Raw genomic sequence first — 19,862 nt, forward strand, 5'->3', positions numbered from 1 at the left:
ATTGCAAACAAACTCGGGTTTCATGCTTCTACACCTGATATGTCAGAAGTGAATTGTTTCATAAGGCACTCTCGATACTTCTTTTTCAGATAAAGACATCGACAGCACTCGCGTCGTACATGAAAGACTGTACAAGGCATGAGCTGATAGCTTCAAACAGAAGCCTGCAGACAGGCGCAGCTCAGAATACAATTGATGCTGGACTAAAAATGCTTGATGTTTCTATAAATCATTTTGGAAAGTATTGAAATTTCGTATACTCAGCTCATACTTCTTTACAATGCATTTAACTTGGCTTGGTGAAACATGATAGCCCTCAACAGATATCGGCAAGTACGAACTCACTAATAAAACATTTTGTATGTTGGAACAAGCCACTTTTCCTGGTTTGTCTGTCATGCATTTTTGTCATATTGGCGATATATGGCATGTTTGGAGGTTGTGAAAGTATTGACTCACTGCGTATGCAGTTTCCCCACAAAATGCAATTCAGTGTCATTTTCATTTTATTAAGGCAGATACATTTGACAAAACTTGGGTAGCTAAGGAATATTTCTCTCATTATAATTGTAATAGCCACTGTTTATAATACCGTGTATTCTAAAAAGTGTTAAAAATAATGATGATGAATAGGAACATGTGTTAAATTCACAGGTTTACATTGGGTGACAAAAAAACACATGAAAACGATTTGTGCTATAATTTAAAGTTAACTGCAGTTTTAGTGTATTGGCGAAAATGTGGTTTATTCGAATGTAGTATTTTTTATATCTAGATAATTTTTTGTATTTGTACGTGTGAAAAAATGTAAGAACATAAAATGTGTGAAAATGTAAAAATATTAAGTGTAAAAAGTATTGTACTACACTCCTGGAAATGGAAAAAAGAACACATTGACACCGGTGTGTCAGACCCACCATACTTGCTCCGGACACTGCGAGAGGGCTGTACAAGCAATGATCACACGCACGGCACAGCGGACACACCAGGAACCGTGGTGTTGGCCGTCGAATGGCGCTAGCTGCGCAGCATTTGTGCACCGCCGCCGTCAGTGTCAGCCAGTTTGCCGTGCCATACGGAGCTCCATCGCAGTCTTTAACACTGGTAGCATGCCGCGACAGCATGGACGTGAACCGTATGTGCAGTTGACGGACTTTGAGCGAGGGCGTATAGTGGGCATGCGGGAGGCCGGGTGGACGTACCGCCGAATTGCTCAACACGTGGGGCGTGAGGTCTCCACAGTACATCGATGTTGTCGCCAGTGGTCGGCGGAAGGTGCACGTGCCCGTCGACCTGGGACCGGACCGCAGCGACGCACGGATGCACGCCAAGACCGTAGGATCCTACGCAGTCCGTAGGGGACCGCACCGCCACTTCCCAGCAAATTAGGGACACTGTTGCTCCTGGGGTATCGGCGAGGACCATTCGCAACCGTCTCCATGAAGCTGGGCTACGGTCCCGCACACCGTTAGGCCGTCTTCCGCTCACGCCCCAACATCGTGCAGCCCGCCTCCAGTGGTGTCGCGACAGGCGTGAATCGAGGGACGAATGGAGACGTGTCGTCTTCAGCGATGAGAGTCGCTTCTGCCTTGGTGCCAATGATGGTCGTATGCGTGTTTGGCGCCGTGCAGGTGAGCGCCACAATCAGGACTGCATACGACCGAGGCACACAGGGCCAACACCCGGCATCATGGTGTGGGGAGCGATCTCCTACACTGGCCGTACACCACTGGTGATCGTCGAGGGGACACTGAATAGTGCACGGTACATCCAAACCGTCATCGAACCCATCGTTCTACCATTCCTAGACCGGCAAGGGAACTTGCTGTTCCAACAGGACAATGCACGTCCGTATGTATCCCGTGCCACCCAACGTGCTCTAGAAGGTGTAAGTCAACTACCCTGGCCAGCAAGATCTCCGGATCTGTCCCCCATTGAGCATGTTTGGGACTGGATGAAGCGTCGTCTCACGCGGTCTGCACGTCCAGCGCGAACGCTGGTCCAACTGAGGCGCCAGGTGGAAATGGCATGGCAAGCCGTTCCACAGGACTACATCCAGCATCTCTACGATCGTCTCCATGGGAGAATAGCAGCCTGCATTGCTGCGAAAGGTGGATATACACTGTACTAGTGCCGACATTGTGCATGCTCTGTTGCCTGTGTCTATGTGCCTGTGGTTCTGTCAGTGTGATCATGTGATGTATCTGACCCCAGGAATGTGTCAATAAAGTTTCCCCTTCCTGGGACAATGAATTCACGGTGTTCTTATTTCAATTTGCAGGAGTGTATTTAAACTCGGAATATTCCACAGTCAATTAAGTGTGCGGCTAACTTCCTTTGGAACGTAATCTATTGTATAATAAACTTTATATTTTGAGTTTTTTTATCTGTATATTTTCCTTGCCATTCGCCCTGTAAAATATTACGAAGACAGAGATGAAATTTACTGATGAGGCAGTACAGAATTTGACTTAAACAGAGAGAGAGGAAATATAGTGATGATCAGGCTGTACAGTATTTGACATAACCAAAAGTGGACTATACACACAAACACACACACACACACACACACACACACACAGAAGAGAGAGAGAGAGAGAGAGAGAGAGAGAGAGAGAGAGAGACCAAATTTACTGGCAAGTCAGTACAGTGTTTGAGATAAACATTGATTTTTAGTGAAGTAGGAATACAGAGTCAAATGAAACATTATGCAATGTGTGTGTGTGTGTGTGTGTGTGTGTGTGTGTGTGTGTGTGTGTGTGTGTGTGCGTTTGATGAATGCCTGATGGTGCGCTGAAGCATGGGCCACCCCACACCGATTTGTGTTTTCAGGCTAGTAGGTATCATCAAAGGGCTCAGCGTGAAGGAATACGTGCAAACTAAATGCAGTCATAGTCATGATTTCTCGTTTCGTTTAACAGACCGACAATACATCGCAAAAACCAACCCCAGTCTTTAATCTAAGCCAGGCAACAAAGGCCTGAAAACTTCTCAGCTAAGTACCCTCAAAACAGTCTGAAAGAATTCTTGTAATCTTAATTCCGTTTGCTGATATCTCAGGTTTCTCTAGCTAAAATATTCTTGCCTATGACCGTATGATGCAATAAGGAGTACTTCAGTGAAACTATTGAAGCGCCAGTTCCGATAAAAAGGTTACGTTGCCATCGTGCAACAGATAGACATGTGGGTGGCACTGTGCAGCAGGCAACAGGACCACGTGACTGAGTGTCGTAGTCGACAAGAGTCTAGCTTGGCACCATCATGTCACATATATGACAGCCAAGGCAATGGCCCGATTGCTCCGACTGTACCAACTGCCAAACTCGACGTCAGCTGTGCCACAGAACTTGGAAGACGTCCATGGTAAGGCACTGCTGGGGCCCATTCCCGACTATGGAACAATAGTATGGGGCAACGTTGTCGATATTCACATAGACGGTTTACGGTAGGTGTAAATTCGATCTCTTGAATTTATGTTGGATCTATCTCAGCATTTTCCAACGACGGAACTCAACTAGGTAGCCGGAATACGTCACTTCAGGGAAAGGTTCAGATGTTTGGCCGGTGGTTTGTACGAGTAAACGAGTATGATGTCACAGAACCGTCAGATCCACAACCTGCCTACAGTCGTACAGCATCATGACACCAGAACTCCTGATGGATTAAGCTTTTCCCTTCCAGCATACTAATAATAGTTTCCTTACGTGCTTTTAAGATCGTAACCAGAGAAGATAAATAACAGAGAGTTATCCAAAAGTTTCAACCAACAGCCCATAGGGCACAGTCTTCACAGATCAATGGAAGCCAAAGATCACTCTGAGGAGATCAGCACCCTGGACTTGGACGGCATGTCGATTGGTGTAAGTCGGCAAGGTTACGTCGTGGGAAAGTAATGAATATATGAATTTTTCCCCAGCTAGAAGCTTGGTACAATTTGTACTCCCAGTCGGATGTTTTCTTCGTTAAACTTACACTGATCAGCCATACCATTACGACCACTGCCCACCATTAGAAAAATGCCGCCTACATCCACATCTACATATATACTCCGCTAGGCATCAAGCGGTGTTTGATGGAGGGCACAATTCGGGCCTAAATCATATCCCCCCCCCCCCCCCCCCCCTCTGTTCCACTCGCGGATCGCGCGACGAAAAAATGACTGTCTGAACGCCTCAGTACGAGCTCTTATTTCCTTATCTTTGAATGGTGATCATTGCGCGATTTGAAAGTTGGTGGTAATAATATATGCTCTACATTCTCGGTGGAGATTGGATTTCGGAATTTAGTGAGCAGCCCCTTCTGTTTAGCGCGCCGTGTATCTGCAAGTGTGTCCCGCTTCAAACTTTCTATGAGATTTGTAACGCTCTCGCGATGGCTAAATGTACCAGTCATGAATCTTGCCGCTCTTCGTTGGACCTTCTCAATCTCTTGAATCAGACCCAACAAGTAAGGGTCCCATACAGACGAACAATACTCCAAGACAGGACGAACTAACGTATTGTAAGCTATTTCCTTTGTTGAAGGAGTGCATCGCTTCAGGATTCTACCAATAAACCGCAATCTAGAGTTCGCCTTACCCGTTACTTGTGTAATCTGATGATTCCATTTGAGATCATTTCGAGTAGTCACACCCAGATACTTGACGGCTGTGGCCACCTGACGCGGTAAGGAATAAAGAATCGTACACTGACGTCAACTTTGACAAACGGCAGATTATTAAGACCCGGTGCCAAGATAACGTAAACTGCGAAGCAAATCGGCTGTTCGCCCGCTTCTCTTGTGAGCATTTGTGGTGAATGGTTGAAACTACGAGTGGACGTCCAAAGAACGTGGAGGTCTAGGAATTGTCCGTTCTGCGAAGTAGGATAGGCAGCCATCTGTGACAGATCTGACGACAGCATACTTATACACTGCTGGACCAGAGTCAAACTATTCGGAGAATTATATTCAGCGCAGGCTGTTCCCATGTTGACTCACAGACATTGGTTCAAATGGGACTTAACTTCTGAGGTCATCAGTCTCCTAGAACTTAGAACTACTTAAACCTAACTAACCTAAGGACATTACACACATCCATGCCCGAGGCAGGATTCGAACCTGCGACCGTAGCGGTCGCGCGGTTCCAGACTGTAGCGCCTAGAACCTCTCGGCCACCCCGGCTTGATCTCAGCCCGATGAACACCCATGGGACGCTATCGGGTGCCAACTTCGGATCACAAACAGCTGGCCCGTAATGTAGAGAAAGTAAGTGACCTGTGCGTAGACATCTGCTCCCAGATACCTCCAAAAACTCAACTTGTTATCTCCGTACCATACAGAATCCGTATGTAGCCCAACACACTATTAAGCAGGTGGCGATAATGTTTTAGCTCAGCGGTGTATACTGAGTAAGTTTTTATCGATAATTCTCATTCTGTAGCGATCAGATAGTTGCCCGAACTATTCTGTAAGAACGGAGGAAGCTCTGTGTGACCCAATACGAGTTCCACGGTGAGAGCCACCAGACCAGGGATGGTTAAGGGAGGGGTGAGGCTGCAGGGAATTCATGCAGGTCTTCATGAAACGAAATTTTGATACTGATTTCTTAAAAAAAACAGCAATTTATTCCTTGAAGCTATTTATGCATGACAACGTATGGGAGGCCATCAGTTTTCATATTGATCTAAATTTAAAAGGTTCACATCTTCCTTCAATAATGATAAGGAGCTACCTCGAACTTTGAGTGTCACGTGAATCTGCTTTTCAGTTCCCAAACATTTTTCGTTTTGTTTGTGTCTTGTGTGTTTGTAGGTTAGTGGCGCTCAGCGACGAGGTTATCTGCGTTCATCCGTAATTAGTAGAAACGACTGTGGTAAAAAATATAAAATGCGATAAAAGAAAGAAATAGCAGTTGGAGATAAAATCGTGTTCATTCTCTCCAATCTTACCCACAATCACCCGCGCAATCGCAGTAGCTCACATCATATAATAAAGCGTTAGAGTTGGTCGGAAATTCTAAAATTTTCAAGTAAAACACAAGTAACACAAGAGGAAAACTAAAATAGATTCACAGGAATCTGTAGCCGGCTGATCACTTACAGAAAACACGGATGAGTCAGCCGCCCTAACAACACATTAAAGACGTTGTCCTAAAATTTTAGGGAACAAATCAGACATTGCACAAAACTTTGGAAGATGTACCACATTCGCTTCACTGTCATTTAAAAAAGGGATAAAATGGGTGGCAAAAGAGCTGCTACCCGAATGAAAAATACAGTCTACTAAAATGTGGTGCACCGTGGTCAAGCACCATATACGAGAGGACAACTTCTGATGTCAGGCAGCGCTCATAACACATTCGTTATACAAACAATTCTGCTGGAGGAACGTCCGCAACTGAGCGTTATAGTAGAGGTAGGAAATACCGCTTCAGTTGTAAGGTTCTTTTTATTATTCAGTACATAAACCACGACCGGTTTCGGGCTCTTGCATGCCCATCATCAGGTCTGATACTGAAAGTGAACAGGAACTGAAGCTGTTGTTAATTTTTACATGCAGTGAGATAAAAAAGTTCCATATAACGTTCACAAAACAGCGGTCATGTTACGTGAGGTAAAACCTCACTCAGTGCCAGCGAGACACCAGATAAAACAACAGGCCTGGATTTAAAAAAAATGCAACGAACATCAGGACACTTAACACTTTGTGCTGTGACCCAGAGCGTCGCGATTGATGAGTACAGGACGCGGTGATCTTCACCCAAAGAGAACTGCCCCAGATCTCGCACCAGTCGAAATCCTTGGAGAACCAATCCTGTGGAGCAAGACGGCTAAGTACCTAGGTGTCACATTAGACCAAAGACTATTCAGGGCGAGTCATATCCGAGACGAACAGAGGAATAGGGCACCTTCGCGCTCTGTACCCATTGCTCAAACCACAGTCTGCTGTGCCGTCATTACACCTTGTTAAGCTGTACCCAACACTGCAACCAGTGTTAGAGTATGCAGCTGCGGTGTGGGGAAAGGCCGCCAATTCGGTCATCACAACGCTGCAAAGGATCGAGAACCGACCTCTTCCGAGGGAACATTCCACTCGTCTACTACACTAAGACAAAGGCATCCTGTTATTGCAGGACAGATTCAGGATCATTGCGAGGTCGTCCTAGGAGAAAGCAGGGGAATCCTGCAACGTGCTCGTCCGTGTATTGTGCCATCACAGGCCGAACACACGTTGGTCTGACCTGGTGCCAGAGTAATTTTCTCGCCAATGTCACAGGAAATTATCAGCATGTCACCCAAGGCAAATTCGTATAGGTAAGGTTTTTATTTTCTTCCCCACAGGAACAGCAAGAACAGCATTTTCATGCCTTCAGTGCTCAAGCTGCTGAGCAACGAAAGTTCACCAAAGAAGCGACAGCGACAGGAGCTGGTATTTACAATCAGGAGGATCATATGAAAAGGTTTCCGACATGATTATGGCCGCACAATGGTAATTAACAGACCTTGAACGCGGAATGCCAGTTAGAGCTAGACGCGTGGGACTTTCCATTTCGGAAACCGTTAGGCAATTCAAGATCCACAGTGTCAAGAGTGGGCCGAGAATACCAAATATCACGGTCAATGCAGTGGCCGACCGTCTTCACTTACCGACAGAGAGCAGCGGCGTGTACGTAGAGTTGTCAGTACCAACAGACAAGCAACACTGCATGAAATAACGGAAGAAATCAATGTGGGACGTACGACGAGCATATCCGTTAGGAATGTGCTACGAAGTTTGGTGTTAACAGGCTATGGTCGCAGATAACCGATGTGAGTGTCTTTGCCAAAAGCACAGCGTCGCCTGCAGCGCCTCTCCTGGGCTCGTGACCATATCGATCGGACCCTAGACGAATGGAAAACCGTGGTCTGGTCAGATGAGTCCCAACTTCACTTGGTAAGATTTGATCGTAGGATAGAAGTGTGGCGCAGACCCCATGAAGCCATGGTCCCAGGTTGTCAACAAGGCACTCTGCAAGCTGGTGGTGGCTGCATAAAGGTGTGGGCTGTGTTTACACTGAGTGGACTGGGTCCTCTGGTCCATATCAACCGATCATTGATTGGTAGTGTTATATTCGGCTACTTGGAGACCATTTACAGCCATTCACGTATTTTATGGAAGACAAGTGCCATGTCATTGGGCTACAGTTGTTTGCGACTGGTCTGAAGAACATTCTGGACTATTCAAAGAAATGATTTCGCCACCTAGTTCGCCCATTATGGAACCCATAAAATGTTTCTGTGACATAACGGAAAGGTTAGGTCGTGCACGAAAAGAACAGCTTAACATTTCTGTAATGGACTTCCAACTACTTTTTGAGTCCATATCACGTCGAGTTGCAGCGCTACGCCGGACAGAATGAGGTTCGACATGATAACAGGATTCAACCCATGACTTCTTTTACCTCAGAGTATGTTACCGCCCAGGTGGCAGTCTGTTCGTGTCATTTTTCAGTAGTTCAATGGTCGTCCACACATGGCATTAGTGTCGGTGAACTACCTGCGCGATGTTAATGTACTCCCGTGGCCAACAAGATCCCCAGATCTGTCCCCGATGTAATATGAGTGGTACCAACTCGAACGTCAGCGCCGTCTCAGCCCCAGTATTCAGGATACCAAGGACGAGTTACACCAGTTGTGGCCCAGCTTAGCTCATGAGACGATACAACGGCTTTTTGATGCACTTTCCAACCGACTCACTGCGTACATCCAGGCCAGAGGGAATACTATGTAATACTGATGCTGCCAATTACACTACTGGCCATTAAAATAGCTACGCCACGAATGTGACGTGCTACAGACTCGAAATTTAACCGACAGGAAGAAGATGCTGTGATATGCAAATGATTAGCTTTTCAGAGCATTCACAAAAGATTGGCGCCGGTGGCGACATCTACAACGTGCTGACATGAGGAAAGTTTCCAACCGATTTCTCATATACAAACAGCAGTTGACCGGCGTTGCCTGGTGAAAAGTTGTTGTCATGCCCCGTTTAAGGAGGAGAAATGCGTTCCATCACGTTTCCGACTTTGATAAAGGTCGGATTGTAGCCTATCGAGGTTGCGGTTTATCATATCACGACATTGCTGCTCGCGTTGGTCGCGATCCAAAGACTGTTAGCAGAATTTGGAATCTGTGGGTTCAGGAGGGTAATACGGAACGCCGTGCTGGATCCCATCGGCCTCATTTCATTAGCAGTCGAGATGACAGACATCTTATCCGCATGGCTGTACTGGATCGTACAGCCACGTCTCGATCCCTGAGTCAACAGATGGGAACGTTTGCAAGACAACAACCATCTGCACGAACAGTTCGACGACGTTTGCAGCAGCATGGAATATCAGCTCGGAGACCGTGGCTGCGGTTACCCTTGACGCTGCATCACAGACAGGAGCGCCTGCGATGGTGTACTCAACGACGAATCTGGGTGCACGAATGGCAAAACGTCATTTTATCGGATGAATCCAGGTTCTGTTTACAGCATCATGATGGTCGCATCCGTGTTTGGCGACATCGCGGTGAACGCACATTGGAAGCGTGTATTCGTCATCGCCATGCCTATCACCTGGCGTGATGTATGGGGTGCCATTGGTTACACGTCTATCACCTCTTGTTCGCACTGACGGCACTTTGAACAGTGGACGCTACATTTCAGATGTGTTACGACCCGTGGCTTTACCCTTCATTCGATCTCTGCGAAACCCTACATTTCAGCAGGATAATGGACGACCGCATGTTGCAGCTCCTGTACGGGCCTTTCTGCATACAGAAAATGTTAGACTGCTGCCCTGGCCAGCACATTCTCCAGATCTCTCACCAATTGAAAACGTCTGGTCAATGGTTGCCGAGCAACTGGCTAGTCACAATACGCCAGTCACTACTCTTGATGAACTGTGGTATCGTGTTGAAGCTGCAAGGGCAGCTGTACCTGTACACGCCATTGAAGCTCTGTTTGAGTCAATGCCCGGGCGTATCAAGGCCGTTATTAGGGCCAGAGGTGGTTGTTCCGGATACTTATTTCTCAGGATCTATGCACCCAAATTGCGTGAAAATGTAATCACATGTCAGTTCTAGTATAATATATTTGTCGAATGAATACCTGTTTATCATCTGCATTTCTTCTTGGTGTAGCAGTTTTAATGGCCAGTAGTGTACAATCATATTCTCCGTTCGATAAGTTTCATTTCGTTTTCTCCTCTTCTTCTGTGTGCGTGTGTGTGTGTGTGTGTGTGTGTGTGTGTGTGTGTGTGTGTGTGTGTGTGTGTGTTCGGGCTTACGGGCGCTGAACGTCGAGGTCATCAGCGCCCTGACACACATTAAAAGAAACGAAATTGTACGAATTCAGTAAAATCGAAGCAGACACGCAAAGAAAGGGGGAAAAGATGCAAAATGCTGTATAAGAAAATAAAACGTAAGGAAAACGAGAAAGGAGCGTCAAGGATGCCACAGGAAATTGTCACTGTCTGGCCATTTACGTAAAATATGAGCGAGCCAGTCATCCTGTGCACAAATTAAGACTCTCTCCCTAAAATCTTGCTAAAAACATTGGCCAAGTCACAGAGCTCTAACACTTTAACCACAATCGTTAGAATATTTCCTAAAAGACATGGCAGATCCGCCAGCAAGTAAGCCGCAGCCCGCTGGTCAGAAAATAAAACGCAGTCCAGTAAAACGTGGCGCACAGTGACCTGGCCGCCACAAGTATCACACATTGGACGGTCCTCTCGCCGGAGCAGGAAGCCATGCGTCATAGGACTGTGGACTATCCGAAGACGAGTCAGGAGAACCTCGTCCCGTCTGGAAAGAAGTACACCACACACGCGTTGTGGGCTTGACTAAACGGAGCTTATTGTCAGTCATTTCCAGCCACTTATCCTCACACCGACGCATGATTCGTGAGCTCAATAGCGAGGTGAGTGCGTGCAGGGGGATGGCACACTGATCGAGACACGTCTCCTTGGCTGCGTGATCTGCCCTTTAGTTCCTAGCAATGCCGACGTGCCTGGAACCCAGCAAAAAACCACCTCCTTCCCGAGTCGTTATAGTTGGAGGAGGGCATCCTGGATGGTCTGGACTATTTTATCTGCTGGATACAAACGTTGCAATGAGTGAAGGGCACTTAGTGAATCAAGACAGACAAAAAAATTAGGGCGGGAAGAGCATCTCATCTGCTCCAGTGCCCGCAAGATAGCAGTCATTTCTGCAGCAAAGACAGTAAATGCTTTAGGCAGTCGGACCTTGAGGACACGATCTGGAAAGACAACAGAGCAACCAACAGAATGCTCCTGTTTCGACCCATCCGTAAAAACAGCTGCGTAGTCGGAATGCTTCAGATTTTTGTCAAGCATTACCATGTGCAAGACTACATGGCTCTTACAGTCTTTGTTCGCTGCCGGAGCACACACATCTTTTTTGTCATTACAATAAGAAATAGATTCTCGGCATTGAATTCTATGGAACAACAACGGCAAAGATCAAGACATTTTCGGTTTTATTACCCTGGATTTCTCCAACGTTTAATCCTCTTGTACATCAACTAAATTATTCTGAAATCCCACCCACTTACGTGGAAAATAGTTCTACTACTGCGCTCAATCACAAACTATGAACTCAAAAAGTAGTTTAATATTAGACCGCAACAAAATGTTTGTTTTAGATTTGGAATTTGCTATTCGTAAATGTAATGAGGTATTGATGTACTAGAAGAATCAAGTAAGTTTTCAAATTAATTTGCTGGAATGGCGAATGGCTTTTTATGGACAGACATTTTTTCGCATTACTTACTTTTCTTTGTTTGGCAGGCTGAGCGTTATACTTCCTTTCGTCTCATCCCCATACTTCATGTACCCAAGGAATCCGGTTACCGTGAACAGAGAGACGACGAGAACCATGGCTATGTTAAGTACTCCAAGCGGCTCACGGAATCTCTTCGGTGTTTTCATGCTGTCCTCCAGTGGTAGAATCTGTAATAAATTTAAGGTACGAACGCATTACACAGGACGCAAATGTTTCCAAATTACAGGCTATGAGTGTGTTCTCGTGTCATCACGTTCACAATAACACATTTAGGATCAAATTTTGCGTTCAATTTTTTTTCCTGGTCTGATAGATCTTGCGTGCAAGATAACGGTCTTTATCTTTATGTGCACTCTGAGAGGAAATCAGTGTTTAAGACTCGGTAAAGCGGTCCATTTATAATATTCTGTTCGTATACTTTGCTTTAATATTCTATAACGTCCATGAACCGCAGTAGACTTATGTCTGGATAATTAATTACAAAAAGATGACAACATTTGCACCGCCCTACTTCAGATAAGCTAAAGGTTCGCTCCAACCACCTTGATGCCGACAAATTTATAGTTATATTAACACATTCCTTCACTAAAGGTCATTTTGATAAATAGGGAAATTAATTCTATCGTTAAAGAATAATACCTAAGCATTTCAAATACGCTCGAATATTCTGTGATGAAATGTACAGGGTGGTCCATTGATTGTGACCGCGCCAAATATCTCACGAAATAAGCATCAAACGAAGAAACTACAAAGACCGAAACTTCTCTAGCTTGAAGGGGGAAACCAGATGGCGCTGTGGTTGGCCCGGTAGAAAGCGCTGCCATAGCTCAAACGGATATCAGCTACGTTTTTTTAAATAGGAACCCCCATTTTATATTACATATTCGTGTAGGACGTAAAGAAAGATGAATGTTTTAGTTGGACCACTTTTTTCGCTTTGTGATATATGGCGCTGTAATAGTCACAAACATATGGCTCACAATTTTAGAAGAACAGTTGATAACAGGTAGGTTTTTTAAATTAAAATATAGAACATAGGTACGTTTGCACATTTTATTTCGGTTGTTCGAATGTGATCCATATACCTTTGCGAACTTATCATTTCTGAGAACGCATACTGTTACAGCATGATTACCTGTAAATACCACATTAACGCAATAAATGCTCAAAATGATGTCCGTCAACCTCAATGCATTTGGCAATACGTGTAACGACATTCCTCTCATCAGCGAGTAGTTCGCCTAACGTAATGTTCGCACATGCATTGACTATTCAATACCGCTTCAAATGCACGCGAGCTATGTGCCGGACATTCATCATGTTGGAAGTAAGGCACCATCCTGTCATGCAGTGTAACATCTTGTAGTAACATCGGTAGAACATTACGTAGGAAATCAGCTTGCATTGCACCATTTAGATTGCCATCGACAAAATGGGAGCCAATTATCCTTCCTCCCATAAAGCCGCACCATGCATTAACCCGCCAAGGTCGCTGATGTTCCACTTGTCGCAGTCATCGTGGATTTTCCGTTGCCCAATAGTGCATATTATACCGGTTTACGTTACCGCTCTTGGTCAATGACGCTTCGTTGCTAAATTGAACGCGTGCAAAATATCTGTCATCGTCCCGTAATTTCTCTTGTGTCCAGTGGCAGAACTGTACACGACGTTCAAAGTCGGCGCCATGCAATTCCTGGTGCATAGAAATATGGTACGGGTGCAATCGATGTTGATGTAGCATTCTCAACACCGAAGTTTTTGAGATTCCCGATTCTCGCGTAATTTGTCTGCTACTGATGTGCGCAATAGCCGCGACAGCAGCTAAAACACCTACTTGGGCATCATCATTTGTTGCAGGTTGTGGTAGACGTTTCACAAATAACCTAACTATCCGCCGGCCGCGGTGGACTAGCGGTTCTAGGCGCTCAGTCCGGAACCGCACGACTGCTACGGTCGCAGGTTCGAATCCTGCCTCGGGCATGGATGTGTGTGATGTCCTTAGGTTAGTTTGGTTTAAGTAGTTCTAAGTTCTAGGGGACTGATGACCACAGATGTTAAGTCCCATAGTGCTCAGAGCCATTTTCGAACCTAACTATCTGGCGAACGGTCCGGACACTTGGATGATGTCGTCCACGATACCGAGCAGTATACATAGCACACGCCCGTTGGGCATTTTGATCACAATAGCCATACATCAACACGCTATAGACTTTTTCCGCAATTGGTAAACGGTCCGTTTTAACACGGGTAATGTATCACGAAGCAAATACCGTCCGCACTGGCGGAATGTTACGTGATACCACGTACTTATACGTTTGTGACTATTACAGCGCCATCTATCACAAAGCGAAAAAAGTGGTCCAACTAAAACATTCATATATCTTTACGTACTACGCGAATATGTAATAAAAATGGGGGTTCCTATTTACAAAAAAAAAAACACAGTTTATATCCGTTTGACCTGTGGCAGCGCCATCTAGAGGGCCAACCATAGCACCATCTGGTGTCTCCCTTTAAGCTAGACGAGTTTCGTTCTTTGTAGTTTTTTCGTTTGATGCTTATTTCATGAGATATTTGGCGCGGTCATTATCAGTGGACCATCCTATATATATAACATTGTAAGTTCCTATAAACCATTAAACCATTAACATGCTACACATGGTAACTAGTGATTTTTTAGTGTTGTAATGTCTCTACGCTCCTTGTTCAAAATGTTCAAATGTGTGTTAAATCTTATGGGACTTAACTGCTAAGGTCGCTAATCTTACACACCACTTAACCTAAACTGTCCTAAGGACAAACACACACACACACACACACACACACACACACATACACACACACACCCATGCCCACGGCAGGACTCGAACCACCGCCGGGACCAACCGCACAGTCCATGACTGCAGCGCCTAAAACCGCTCGGCTAATCCCGCGCGGCTGTAAGCTTCTTACCATCCTCCTTATCTTGTATTATTGTTCCTGTTATCAAGATTTGCAATATATATTATTGTGCAATTTTTTTCTTGGGGAACAAAGAGCTTTTAGAGGTTTCTCTCTAAGGTCAGTCACTGAGTGGTAGTGCATTAGCTAAGGATATTACACTCTAAGGACTTATAAATTTTCTGAAAAGATAGAACAATATTTTGTAAAATATCTGTTTTTAAATCCATAATATTTGACTGGAAATATTGATTCTATATCAATTGTATTTACGTAATATAATTGCCTCTGAATTATGTGAGCACATGTACGTCCCCCCCGCGGGCGCTCTCTCTCTCACACACACGGAGGGGCAGGGGAGAGGGCGTTGCTTGACGACGTCATTGATAAGGAAGATGACATCATTGATAAGACTGCCCTTGCTTGTGGGCAACCCACGCTAACACTTGCACTTTTGAGAGTCAATTGGCCATCGTCAAAGATAGTCAGTGGCATCGCATACTTCAGTACGTAATTTAAGGTAAAGTGCGCTGTCGTCGCTATAGATATACTACTTACGAGCGGGAGACTATCCTTGAGGGGATAGGAAATAAACAAGGTCAGATGAATATGTGCCTGGAAATGTTTGGTGGCAGTGTTAAACGCTGTTTATTCGTATCACGAACACCCTGCTCATTACATTCCATGCACGAAGCGTCCCTTTTTTTAGCAGATCACTAAAATTGTTTAAATTTGGGAGGAGAATATTGGTTCCGTTATTTGCCCTAAAACGAAGGGAAGACCCTAGGAAATCTCGGACGGAACTGGGAGATATGTGTTATTTCTTTTATTTTTTATTTCTGAGACTTTTTACCTCAGACAAAGATATAACGTCCTAGTTCAAGTAAGTCTGTATGTAAGAGGCAAAGTCGATGAATTGCTCAACATCTGTGTAACCTCCCAACAGATAAATTATAATAACATCCCAACAGAAAAAATATAACATTCGCATTCAGCATAACCAAGCAACAGATAAATTCCGTAACCTACCAATAATAAAATGTGACTAACCTCCTAATAAAATTGTGGCTCATTTACAACCTTTCAATAATTGACTGTGAATTTAAACTGATAAAGTCTGGACGTCAGCAGTGCTGCGTCATGGCCCCGAAAATTCATTTTGAATTAATTGAAAATTCTTACCTCAATAAAGTCGCCAAATAACGCATATATATCTGCTCCTATAAGAAATCTTTCTGGCGCAGCCCAGTGCATTTCTGGCCGATAGATTTGTCATGTACAAAAAGAAACAACTGATTTTTCTTCACAATAATCGGAATGATTATGGATTGGAGAAATTAGAAAATTCTTTAAATTGAGATGAATGATTGCCAAAAGTTAATTTTTTTAAGAAAGATTATTATTAAGAGATTTTTTTAAAACATTTACATGGGACTTGATATAAAAATAATACATATGTTCGAGGCTGCTTTTACCTTATACTACATCGCTCAGGCACCGCCGTCGCTCCCCACGACCGGCCCATCCAATTCGATACACCAAACTCCTAGCTACTACTTACTCCTACTGCCACTTAGTTCCTACTGCCTACAACACTGCTCTCTGGTCTGAGATTCTCTTATAGCTTACATACCGCGGGCAGCGCGTGAGCAATCCGTCGAAACTACATCTGCTCGAGTGCGCTAGCAATAAATTCCTTAGTCATGGACCTCTTACACCTGTGTTGCATTCTGTCAAACTGAAACTGGATTCACGTGCCTAAATAAGTAAAAGTGCGAAAGACTGAGGTCCTACGAGTTGGCTGGTGCATCATCATGTTGACGCCCCTTCGCAGATGCAAAGGCATTTCTTCCAGCATCGCAAGCAGTGGTTCTCTCAAGAACTGCAGAAATACATTGGCTGCTAGGCTTCGTTAAAAGTCGAAGGTCCGCCTATGCAGCCCGTAGATGAACGTTGTATAGCTTGGTGTCTTCAGCTAGAACGTAGTGTAAGGTAATTGTATGATGGCAGTAAAATTACGTCTAGCATACTAACTACGCCTGTTGACAAGCCATTATGTTGATCAGCGACTGCATGTTGAGCTATTGAACCTACATGTATGATTTAAGTTTTTTTTTGTAATTTATCCAGTATCCTAACTGTCGTATTTATGCTTAATCTGACCAAAAGGATTTTTGTTGTGGTCATTAGTCCAAAAACTGATTTGATGCAGCTCTCCATGCTCATCTCTCCTGGTCAAGACTCTTCATCTCAACATAGCTACTGCCAATTACGTCCATTTTAATTCACTTACTGTATATGACCCTTGGTCTCCCACTACAATTTCTGCCCCCCCCCCCCCCTCCCAACACCACCAGTCCCCGCCTATCACTTACCTCCATTATCGAATTAACTACTCGCAAGCAGTAATGTCAAGAAAGTATAGGAAGTTTCTACTTTAAAGCTGTAAAATGGTTCAAATGGATCTGAGCACTATGGGACTTAACTTCTGAGGTCATCAGTCCCCTAGAACTTAGAACTACTGAAACCTAACTAACCTAAGCACATCACACACATCCATACCCGAGGCAAGATTCGAACCTGCGACCATTGCGGTCGCGCGGTTCCAGACTGTAGCGCCTAGAACCGCTCGGCCACCTCGGCCGGCAAAGCTGTAAACTCGAATCATCTTGCACATACTAGATATTCTTTAAAGTCACATTTACTTATAATAATGCTAAGGATACATGTGTTCATTACGTTCGTCTTTATTAAGCGATGAATTTCCTTCGTAAAATACTTACAACACCAATCGCCTCTAGTGAGAAAAGCACCGTTCCGAGGAAGAGAGGAAATTCTTCGAGCGTTCCAAAAGGCACTTTGTCGTCGAGTGTAGGCGAGTCGATCACCAGGTAGTAGAAGGTGATACCGAATCCTGCTATGGTCAGGAGGCTGGCCAGCGTTGTGAATGGAGCCAGGAGCTTCAGGTTGCGCACCATGTTTATTAGTATGAGTGGCAGCAACAAAATCAACATGTAGATCCTCAGGTCCAGCCCACTGTAGTACTCGTCCACAACCTGTGAGAATGTAAGATTATTTATATCGTAAAGTAGTGTCACAGCACGAACATTCGTTTCTTACTTAGCTATAAATCCATTAAGTAACGCAAAGTAACAAGTTGTTGCTTAATTCATATTGTGATACCCATTATTTTGATTGACACAGATTCTTAAAAAGACGGACCCGCACTGTTGGTCAAAACACAAATAAAGCGAATGAAGACCGAAAAATATGTAAGTTCAAATATAACAAATTGTAGTTCGAAACTTCCGATGTAGAGTCAGTGGCTGTCGAAAGAGAACAACGGAAGTGTCCAACGCGTGCTGGCGTCTATAACCGCCGCATGGCCGGGCCGCGGATGTAGGCTGCGGGGTAAGGGCGGTGGTTATCACTGAAACTATCGGTTTTCGGTTTGCACTCTCGTATCCTAATACCAAATGTTTAAATCTTCAGATTTATGCTTTCGAGCATGACCTGATAGATACCACATTTGATCAGTTTACGTACCAAAAAGACCGAAACACTTACAGGTGTTTATTGAACATGCAGAAACAGTTGTTCAGGCCACACTAAATGAATTCAGATAGTAGTCGAGTCACGGCAGTGATTGTAGAGAGGTATGGTCAGTGCCTGGAGCGTTACCGCGTGCCAATCCAATGGTCAAGTCTACGGCAAGGGTATTATGAACAGTGTCCGTATTTAATGACCATGAAGAGTGATAAGTGCCAAGTGAAGTACCAACTGACAGTGCAGTGAGTAAACATGGGCGAAACCATAACAAAACTGTGTCTGATGTGTGCTGCACCCTTTATAAAGAAGAGGTTGCTACTTTTGTGGCCCATGCAACACATCATTGGCCGTCCCATCAGCAATGATGTACGTAACATGACGCCGCCCTTGGGATCTGTGCCGCTTCCATTGGCTCTCTTTCTCATTACTACCATTCTTGAGAGATACACTATTGGCCATTAAAATTGCTACACCACGAAGATGACGTGCTACAGACGCGACATTTAACCGACAGGAAGAAGATGCTGTGATATGCAAATGATTAGTTTTTCAGAGCATTCACACAAGGTTGGCGCCGGTGGCGACACCTACAACGTGCTGACATGAGGAATGTTTCCAACCGATTTCTCATACACAAACAGCAGTTGACCGGCGTTGCCTGGTGAAACGTTGTGATGCCTCGTGTAAGGAGGAGAAATGCGTACCTTCACGTTTCCGACTTCGATAAAGGTCGGATTGTAGCCCATCGCGATTGCGGTTTATCATATCGCGACATTGCCGCTCGCGTTGGTCGAGATCCAAGGACTGTTAGCAGAATATGGAATCGTTGGGTTCAGGAGGGTAAGACGTAACGCCGTGCTGGATCCCAACGGCCTCGTATCACTAGCAGTCGAGATGACAGGCATCTTATCCGCAAGGCTGTAACGGATCCTGCAGCCGTGGCTTGACCCTTCATTCGAGCCCTGTGAAACCCTACATTTCAGCAGGACAATGCACGACCGCAAGTTGCAGGTCCTGTACGGGCCTTTCTGGATACAGAAAATGTTCGACTGCTGCCCTGGCCAGCACATTCTCCACATCTCTCACCAATTGAAAACGTCTGGTCAATGGTGGCCGAGCAACTGGCTCGTCACAATACGCCAGTCACTACTCTTGATGAACTGTGGTATCGTGTTGAAGCTGCATGGGCAGCTGTAACTGTACACGCCATCCAAGCTCTGTTTGACTCAATGCCCAGGCGTATCAAGGCCGTTATTACGGCCAGAGGTGGTTGCTCTGGGTACTGATTTCTGAGGATCTACGCACCCAAATTGCGTGAAAATGTAATCACATGTCAGTTATAGTATAATATATTTGTCCAATGAATACCCGTTTATCATCTGCATTTCTTCTTCGTGTAGCAATTTTAATGGCCAGTAGTGTATTACTGTAGTCAAGGTCAATCACGAGGGTTCAAGTAGGAAATTTTGTATTCCATATTCCGTCTCTCCTTAGGATCAAACCACAATCCCAGATTCCAATATTATGATATTCTAAGTACCAAATTTTTACTTTAATTATTCA

General features: G+C 44.7%; 1 protein-coding gene across 1 annotated transcript in view; it reads right to left on the reverse strand.

Annotated features, from left to right (window-relative positions):
• The window catches only part of LOC124795915 (proton-coupled amino acid transporter-like protein CG1139), a 104,693-nt gene that overhangs the window by 15,247 nt on the left and 69,584 nt on the right, over positions 1 to 19,862 (reverse strand). The window contains exons 5-6 of the mRNA XM_047259995.1: positions 17,534 to 17,806; positions 11,799 to 11,977 (exon numbers count right to left, since the gene is read on the reverse strand). Coding sequence (XP_047115951.1) covers positions 11,799 to 11,977; positions 17,534 to 17,806 — 452 coding nt within the window. The remainder of the gene's footprint in view (positions 1 to 11,798; positions 11,978 to 17,533; positions 17,807 to 19,862) is intronic.

Source organism: Schistocerca piceifrons, chromosome 4 (assembly GCF_021461385.2).
Source record: "Schistocerca piceifrons isolate TAMUIC-IGC-003096 chromosome 4, iqSchPice1.1, whole genome shotgun sequence".
In the NCBI taxonomy this organism is placed as follows: domain Eukaryota; kingdom Metazoa; phylum Arthropoda; class Insecta; order Orthoptera; family Acrididae; genus Schistocerca; species Schistocerca piceifrons.